We start from the raw sequence: 9,574 nt of genomic DNA, 5'->3' as shown, positions 1-9,574 counted from the left end.
GTCTAGGATCAGTACCGCTGATTAGCGGCCCACGGCTTAGGTAGCAGCGCAGACTGCACGCACGGACCCGGCCTCCGAGATGCCGGCCATAGTTAGGGCCGAAAAAGAGGAGACAAAACTGAAAGTGCCGCCCCCCCTCCTTGGGGGGGGGGGCGGCCGGCGAAGGCCCCAGAACTTGTCCTGCCCCTGGCCACCGTGGCCAATCAGCGCGCCGCCCTCGTTCCTGACAGCTATTTAGCAACCCAGCCGGGATAGAGTTTCCAAAAAAGTTAGAATAACTTCCTCTCCCGGAGACCTCGGTTTTGCACGAGCCGGCCTCGAAATTAGAGACTTTGCAGGCGACCCAGGAGCCTGTGCTCCGCGGTCGCGGGCTTGGCGAGTGGCGTGCGCTCGGCGCCCCCCAGCCCCACGCGCGCCGGGCGGGCGCCATGGAGGAGGGATCCAGCTCGCCTGTGTCCCCCGTGGACAGTCTGGGCACCAGCGAGGAAGAGCTGGAGCGGCAGCCCAAGCGCTTCGGCCGGAAGCGGCGCTACAGCAAGAAGTCAAGCGAAGATGGCAGCCCGACCCCAGGCAAGCGCGGCAAGAAGGGCAGTCCGAGCGCGCAGTCCTTCGAGGAGTTGCAGAGCCAGCGCATCCTGGCCAACGTGCGCGAGCGTCAGCGCACCCAGTCGCTCAACGAGGCCTTCGCCGCGCTGCGCAAGATCATCCCCACGCTCCCCTCTGACAAGCTCAGCAAGATCCAGACGCTCAAGCTGGCCGCCAGGTACATAGACTTCCTCTACCAGGTTCTGCAGAGCGACGAGATGGACAATAAGATGACCAGCTGCAGCTACGTGGCTCACGAGCGTCTCAGCTACGCCTTCTCCGTGTGGCGCATGGAGGGAGCGTGGTCCATGTCCGCCTCCCACTAGCGCCGCGCCACCCACCTCCGGACCCGCACGCCAGGGTAGGTGCTGCGTGTGATGGGCACCCACTACGCACGGGATGGTGGGCGGGCGGGCCAGAGCATCCTTCATCGTGGAGATCCCTCAGGCCACCGCACGGGAAGGGTTGAGTTTCTCCACCCTGCAAGGATTGGTGGGAGATGGGAAAATTCCTCTGTCCCGGAGGCACGTCCGAGGCCTTTTGCCAGGGGCATCAGTTCGGAACCCTCGGGCTAGCGGCTCCCAAGCAGGGTCCTAATACATTTCTTGGGCAAATGGTCACACTTCCCATTTTTGTTGGTTGGGTGTCTATGGGTGACCCCGTGGGGAGCAGCTGTCAAAACGTCTTCTTCAGGCCAGCAAAGGCCGGGAGATGCTATGCCTTCTGGGTTGTGGCCCACTTGTTGCTTCGCGCGCATTCTGCGGCGCCACAGAGTCCACGCGTGGTGCAGGCAACCAGCTCTTTCTGACTGTAGTTCCGGCCCTCGCCTCGGAATGTAGAGCGTTCGAGCCCTATTTAGCCCGCCCATTAGGTACAATGATGTCGCCACAGAGTTTACCTGAGAAGGCAGGGAGGTTTCTGTCCTGCGCTGGGGCTCCAGGGTCACAGCCATGAGAAGCAAATTGCTGGGCGCTAGGAGCGCAGGAGACACCAAGCACTCAGGCCTGGGTTTGTACAGCGACATGGAGTCGCAGGATGCAGGCAGGCAGGTGAATCTTATCTAGAGTTGGGCGCCTAGCCTACCAGTCTTAAAGACATAGAGGGGTCTTGCCCGCGCTGCAGTAAGCAACCGCAAGGGATCCAGCGGGGTAACAGGTCTGAGCGTGGTGTGGTGGTGGAGGTGAAGAAGCAATGAGCGCTAGGCCCTGCCTGGGGAGAAAGGCACTGGACACCGCAGAGCCCTGGAAGGTGTGTTGCTCTCTGGAAGAGCATTTAGGACAGGACGTCCTGCGCCAGCTGCTTAGCAGACTCTCTAGGCAATCCCAAAGGCAATGTCTTCCAGGCAAGGCTGAGGGGCTCCGCTCTCTGGAGGCCTTGCTGCGATCTTTTGTGGGAGAGAGGTGTAAAAAATTATTCCTTCTTAATTTCCCTTCGATTTTCCCCCACACATCTTGTAATATTTCTTTTAAATGAAAGTCTCCACTTCACACAGAAGAAATTTAGATGAATCACGATCAGCATGGCCACCCATTGTCCTAAACATCTATTTCTATTTTTATCATTTTATAATATCTTGGAAGTTGCTGTTCTGGCTACAAAAGTTGGTCTCATACAATGGGTTTCCTTCCTTCTTTCCTTCTTTTCTTCCATCCTTTATTCTTATCACCAAAAATTGTTTTGATGAAATAACCCCCCGGAATCATGACCATTTTATAGTCCTTAAGAAGCGCTTTTAACCGAGTCACTTGTGGGAATCTTCCCCTGTGTCTGTCAAAAGCAGATGGGAATTGTCTCAGTCACGTATTTCTCTAAGAAAGCAAGTTTGGGTTGGCCAAGTATGCGAAGCTACGGAGGGATAATACATTAATTCTGGTTTTTGCTGCCTAAATTATGAGCGTCCATTAGTTAACTTCCACTCACGCTTCATCCCGCCGTGATTCACAGCACGCCTGAGGAAGCAGGAGCAGATGAAATACGCCATCTTTTTTATACACACACACACCACATTTGTTTAAGGAGAATGTCAACAGTATTATTGCTAAGATAGCCCTTCGGAAAATTATTGAAAGTCAACACCGGGAGATAGATATTACCCTGATACAAGAATTTATTGGAGACACTGAAAATTCAGTTTAAGATAATTCCTCTCTTCAAAAGCTTTGACCTAATCACACACTGCAATCAAATATGCTTTAAAACCCAAAATGCAGTATCTGTAATAAACAAATGAAAAATGTTAAGAGCTTATTTGGACAAAAAGGCATTAAACTATCAGATAACACATTGAGCTGGAAAGCAAGATACAGGCATGTTTACTTTTATATAATCGAAGACAACGACTAGCCAGGTAAGCTGGTGTCTGAACTCACAGAGGGCTCTTTCCAAATGCATCCACGTTTGATACACTGATGCTGGACCTGCCTTGGTCTAATTTATTACCCGTTGTTATGGAATACCTTTGTGTTCTTGCTGTTAACCCATTCCTCTTAAGGAGCATAAATACATTACTTTAGTCTCATGGAAATGTTGCTAATTGCAATTAGTTATTTCTTTGTAACATTTCCAAGAAACATTCATTGTCTGCCTGGGGGCAGAGTGTCTCTAGACATTTCGGTAAAGTGTATATACTTTTAATGTTTATTGTGACATATTTCCGTTAACAACACAAAGCCTAAATTGTCCTTGACCATGGAGAGAAACATGGCCCAGTCCATGAAGCCCAGCTTATACTAAAGTTTATTTTGTCTTTCCTTGGCTGGGTGTTCAAAATAGGTGCCAGGAGTCTTTCCAGGCAGAGGGACTTGACTAACTGAAAGAAGTCTCCCAAGAGGCCCCAGAGTGTTTGTGAGATGCTGTAGACCCCTGAGCAGGGTCACTGTCACCTGGCCTGGGACAGGGAAATGCAGCCATGTCTCGGCCATAATTTATTCTACGGTCTTCATCATGATTGTCTCCTATTCTGTCAACTCTGTATGGGTTTTCTTCTTCCACCACTGCACTTTCTTCCTTCTTTCCTTGCTTCCTTTCTTCCTTTTTTTCTTTTCTTCCCAAGCAAGGTTTGCTCCTATGGACAACATGTGTGTCCCCCAACACCTTTCAACCCGTGTCAGCTTCTCCTGAGCTCTGGAGGCTTGCTTTGCGGAGATGTTTGCTGCATCCGGGAAGCTAGTTAGTCTCCAAAGAAAACTCTTCCTGGAGAGGAGCAGAAATGCAGAATTGCTGCAGGGCTTTTGTTTGTGGAGTAGACCAGACCAAACAGCTGAGTTACCTGAAATACCAGTGAGACTGTCTTAAGGAATTCCCTACCGTGAGAGTTGCTGGGGGGAGCTGAACTTCTTAAAGAGCAACAGCATTTCCCTGCCTTCCATCTGGATGGCGTGGGGACTGGAAGAGTGGCATTCTGAGGTCCTTTGAAAATATTGTCCTTCAGGGCGATTGTCTGAAAATGCCTCCCTTTCAAACAGGTTGTAAGCCTGGAAGCATTGCGTCTTTCCCGAGTAGAAGAGGCACAGATGCGGGGCTAATTTTGCCTGGCAAAGACATCATGAGGTCCACTCTTTGTATGCAGGGCACTATAACTCATAGCTGGATTTTAAATCTGGACTTTTAAAAAACTGATATTTTAATAAGCCAAGTTTAAAGGATGCACTCTGTGGCAGGTTTTCGGCTTAGTATCAGCATCCATCTAGTCTCCCTGGTGTCTTTAAGAGCCCAGTGAGTGGGGCAGGAGTGCGGGAGTGTGTTTGTTTCTTTTCTTGGGGAAGCAGAAGCGTGCTCCAGAAAGCAGAGCGAACACAAAGCTCTCCCCCAGCTGTGAGTTCATGAAGTAGGCTATAAAATTCAAAGAGATGGATAAATTACTGTAGCCAAGAAACGGAGAGGTGACTACAGAAGGAACAAGAAGGAAGGGACACATGCGTGGCTGTTTTTAAAAGTCAAGATGAGGCTCAGAAGTCAGACACTGCTTCAGAAGATATTGGGCATGGTCCCCTGAGCCCACACATGTCATAAAACTGCAGGGCACTGAACAAACACACACCATGCACACACAGGAATAAAATGATAACACCTGAAGGTCTAGGGGCTACAAAGTTTAGACTTTGAGAAGACGCCATCCTCAGGAGAAATGAGTAAAAGCACAGAACCTCCCGAAAAATTAAAGTCATCACAAAGTTAAAACATTTTAAAGTATTTATTGGCATATAATCATTTTCCATACACTGGGTTTCATGAAGACACTTTCTTTCAAGTATATCACATCTTTGGTTATATTCATTCCCTGTACCCTCCCACTTCTCCCAATTCCCCTTCCCAGTAAAAAAATTAACCATATTCTATAAAAATTAATCTCTGGGCCGGGCAGTGGTGGCGCACGCCTTTTATCCCAGCATGTGGGAGGCAGAGGCAGGCGGATCTTTATGAATTCGAGGCCAACCTGATCTACAAGAGCTAGTTCCAGGAAAGGCTCCAAAGTTACAGAGAAACCCTGTTTCGAAAAACCAAAATAATAATAATAATAATAATAATAATAATAATAATAATAATAATCTCTGAATTTAAATGGTCCAGTTTCATAAGGAATTATTACTATGTTTACTAAGTAATAAACTAAAAATCTATACAAACATACATTTTCCTTATTTGTGTTATTGGACTTCTGTATAGAACTTGAGGTCTTGATATAGTTTCAGTATGTAATTAATTCCAAGCAAAGAGTAGCATTCCAGAAACATCAATTCCAGCAGGAGCTGACTTCCAGACTAGTAGAGAAAGCACTTTGCAAATAGATTTGTGGACAATGTTGTCTGAAAGGGAAATGTGTCTACTTTTGAGGATGCTAAGATCCTATTGGCTCAACATTATATTCATCAAAGTCACGTAAAATTCTTAAGGCTATCAGCTGTGCAGTGGTGGTGTACTCTTTTAATCCCAGCACACGGGAGGCAGAGGCAGGCGGATGGATCTCTGTGAGTTCAAGATCAGCCTGGTCTACAGAGCAAGTTCCAGGACAGGTTCCAAAGCTATAGAGAAACCCTGTCTTGAAAGACAACAAACAAACAAAATGTTTAAAGATAATTTAGAGGGATTCACCAAATAATGTAAAGATTGAAGTTGCAGAGTTTGTGTGAGAGAGAGAGAAAGAGGAGAGAGAGAGAGAGAGAGAGAGAGAGAGAGAGAGAGGGAGAGGGAGACAGACAGAAACAGAGACACAGGATGAGATTTCAAATCATGAACCTTGTCTTGAGAACACATTCCTGTTTCCATTCTGTAGCAAGCCTTCCGATGTGGTCTAGCTATGTTTAACTTGCCTTAATTTGTGTTTATTTGGATGAGAATGTGATGTTAGGGCTGTAATTTTCATGCTGGTGTAAACTGAGGCACAGTGGAACCCCTCCTCCCCAGTCCTCCTGCCCCCCCACCAATTACCAATGGTTGTCACATCAAAGGGAACCTTGGGTCAGAAGCTGAAGGGGTTAGCATGTGACTTTCCTCCAACACGCAGGAAAGCTTTGGTGCTCCTGGGAAGCTGTCGTGTGAACAGTGTTGGAGCAGTGTGGAAGGTTTTGTTATTGTTCCCTAAGTCTTGTTCTGAATCTTGCCAAGTCCTGTGATTATGAGTGAGACAGAGCAGGGCTGAGAACCCCAGATTCTGGGTCTATGGAGCCTTTCAGGGCTCAGCCCCTTCCCTGATGCTTGCCTTCATCATGTGACCAAGGGAAGATGGGACAACCCAGTCTCTGCCTCTTTAGAACTGTGACTTCATTTCTGGGATCTCAGGAGAAGCATCTTTGACCTAGTTGAGCCCTTGAATTCTGTGGTTCAGTTTTCTGCTGCTTTCATGAAGCACGGTGTGGAACTCTGAGCTCGAGATCAGGCCGCAGGTTCTAAACCTGCCTGTCTAGCTCACATCCTACCTAAAGAGCATGTCCATCAAAGGCACATTTCGGGGAAAAATCTTCTGGAGTTCAAGTGTTTCCGGCTTATCTGGGGTGTGACTGGGAAGGGCTGGATTTGAAGGAAACCTCGACTCTCAGTAACCATCTTCCTGGCTCAGAAAGAAGGCAGACCCACATGCTTGCTGTGTGCCGTTTCCCTGCTGTCCCACAGGCAAGCGCCACCCTCTTTTCTTTTCTTTTCTTTTTTTCTTTTCGTTTCTTTTCTTTTCTTTTCTTATGTCTCTTTTTGTATAATTTTATTCTTACTTTATGCATGTGGGTTATTTGCTTACATGTCTGTGTACCACGTGTGTGCCTGCTGCCTTTGGAGGCCAAAAGAGGGCATCATATCCCCTGGGACCGGAGTTACATATGGTTATGAGCCACCATGTAGGTGCTGAGATTCAAACCCGGATCCTCTGGAAGAGCAGCCAGCACTCTTGACTCCTGAACCTTCAGTCTAGCACCCGTGTACCCAGCCTTGCTGTGAGCCCTATTCAGAAGGTCCCAGAAAGTCTTGTTTGCTTGGACAGCAAGAAGGGGCTGCCTTGTAAAATAAACAGACTCCAGAAAAGAAGCATAGCCCGCATCTGATAAGCTGGTGCTTTGCTGTCCCGTGGGTGCCTTTGTGTGCTCCGCTCAGAGCTAGCTCTCCTTGAGTGGAAATGCTCCCAGCCAGCGTTTTCTTTCTGCCCCAACTAGAGACGAAGACTCCGGTCATCCCTCTGAGGTCTCTAAGTGGACTGGTTTAGCTGGGTGTGCCGAGAGATCAGTAGTCAACAGCCAGTTACCTACCCTAGAAGATAAGAGTGTCAATGGTCTTTCTCAGACTCACACCCCAGGGGTTAAGAGGGGTGACCCCAGTGAATCAGGCCAGGTCACTGGCAGGCCTGGCAAACTCGACACTGACTGGGGTGCTTTCTGGAAACTTGTGCAAACTTTTAATCTTATTCTGAAAGAGCTTGCTTCTCTTGATAAATAAAAGTGCTGTTACTATTTCTGTGAAAAAATGTCTAGATGTCTGCAAAGTGGGAGAGATAGGAGGAGGGGAAGGCTTTTTTTTTTTTAAAGATTGAGCATCAGCATGACTCTGTTGATATGCTTGGGGTTGATATGTGAACTGCATCTTCACTGGGGATTGCTTTTCCTGAAATCAGTTGGTTTTGAATCACAGACTGCGTGTACACTGGCTTCTAACTATGACAATCCATTAGTGCAGGCCCAGCCACCAGGGTTCTCCTCTTCAAGAGCATCTGCTTCTGCTGCTACCTGTAGGTGGGGGCCTTCTAATGAAGGATCTGGCTACTGAGTCTTTCTGCCTGGCGAGCATCCTTCCTTCTGGAAATTCTGTCCTTCTTCCTCTGACCCAGGGCCCTGGATGACTCTTAGTTAAGATGTCGACTTCGTAAAAATGTTTTACTGAGGTCCAAGTGAGGGTCCCCATCTAAAGGCAGTAGAGGAATATGCAAAGCCTGGTCTTAGGTCCCCCGGAGTGACAAGGCCACACCGGAGTGGCAAACATGCCCTCTGTAAGGGTCCTGTCATTCCAGAGTCCTGGGAGTTCATGTAGTGTGGACTGCTCTCCCAGACCCCAAGACCCACATGCGTGCTTGGAGGCCCCTCTCTTTAACCGGCGACTGCTCTTGCTTTCGAGAATGTTTTTCTAATTAGTAGAACAAAATACCCTCAATCAGATATCTATATTCGTATCCAAGAGACTTTTCTCTTCCAAAACTTGCTTTACCTAACCCCAAACTGCACAGGGGACCAGAATGTCCCTAACTGCGGTGTGGCAGAACAGCTAACTCCCTCAAGTGCAGCTGAGTTATGGAGTTGATCTTTCCTGGGCCGCCAAGGGCACAGCCGTGTCACGTTCACAAGCTAGACTGTAAAGGTAGCGTGGACTTTGAGGGGGGGGGGGTGTTTCTCCAGTCGCCAAATCACTGGTGATTTCAGAACTCCACTCTGAGCCTTCTCCTCAGTATCGTCTAAAGAGCCAGGGGCGTCAGAGTCCTCCTGCTCACCTCTCTGCTCGTCTCAGATACTGGTCTTAGGTCGCAGCCTCTCTCTGTGTATCACACTCCAAAGGTGGGCAGTGCTGTGTGATTTTAGTACGGAACAACTTCCCTTCAGCCTGGCCCCAGGGAACTTTGTACAGGTTCGTGGGCCGTTTATGATTTGTAGTAGGAAGAAGCCCCCTTTCCCAAGAAGAACAAAGTCGTGAAGGAAACTGAGATATAAGCCGGGGGGGGGGGGGGGGGGGATGCTCAGAGTGCAGTGAGATGGGTTCAATGGGGAATTGGTGGTTCTATAAAGAAAGCAGAAGACTTTAGGGTGTGCAGACTCTCCCTGCCCACAGTGTCTCATCCTCTCAGCCCAGAACTCCTCAGAGCAGCCGCTCTCAATTTGTGGGTCATGACCCCTTGGTGAGGGGACGCATGACCCTTTTACAGGGGTCCCATATCAGGTATCCTGCATATCAGATATTTATATTATGACTCATGACGGTATCAAAATTACTTTGAGTGAAGTTGTGATGTAGCAACGAAAATCATTTTACAGGCCGGGGTCACCACAGCGTGAGGAACTGTGTTAAAGGTTGAACTGTATTAGGAAGGTTGAGAACCACTGAGATTGAGGAGACAGAAGTCTATCAGAACAAGCCTGCCCCACCTGCCTGTCCAGAACAATAGCAGTACAACGTCTCAGCAGTCCTGTGGGCACAGGCTGGTCCAGGCTAGACCACTACACAGGGTCCAGAGCCTTGGCCTACTGTTGGCTCCCAGGGAAAACTACAGCAGTCATTCTGTTTCTGAGGCCGCTACCAGAACCAAAGACCTCGAGATGCCAGAGAAGGCTGAGGTCCTCAGAACAGGAGATAGGATCCTGGGAAGAAGGCTTAAGTGGCCAGGGGCCTGAAAAGACCCTTTGTAGATAATGGAGGCAGTGAGAGGAAGCCCCCGAGGGCAGTGTACAAAGAGCTGCCCCGCTCCCCTGGCGTCATCTCTAGGGCCTCGAAGCCTTGCGCAGACCCCGTCCCTCTCTGAGTGTGA

General features: G+C 48.7%; 1 protein-coding gene across 1 annotated transcript in view; it reads left to right on the top strand.

Moving 5' to 3' along the window:
- Nucleotides 1–351: 351 nt before the first annotated feature.
- The window catches only part of LOC121433532 (twist-related protein 2), a 49,460-nt gene continuing 40,237 nt past the window's right edge, over nt 352–9,574 (top strand). The window contains exon 1 of the mRNA XM_041632000.1: nt 352–946. Within this exon, the coding sequence (XP_041487934.1) occupies nt 429–911 (483 nt within the window). The 5' untranslated portion in view covers nt 352–428 and the 3' untranslated portion in view covers nt 912–946. The remainder of the gene's footprint in view (nt 947–9,574) is intronic.

The sequence above is a fragment of the Microtus oregoni genome, unplaced genomic scaffold, assembly GCF_018167655.1.
Source record: "Microtus oregoni isolate MIOR12 unplaced genomic scaffold, Mior012 000038F_ref0000394, whole genome shotgun sequence".
In the NCBI taxonomy this organism is placed as follows: Eukaryota; Metazoa; Chordata; class Mammalia; order Rodentia; family Cricetidae; genus Microtus; species Microtus oregoni.
The sequence above is the reverse complement of the archived record's forward strand: the minus strand, read 5'-3'. Positions and strand labels throughout refer to the sequence as shown.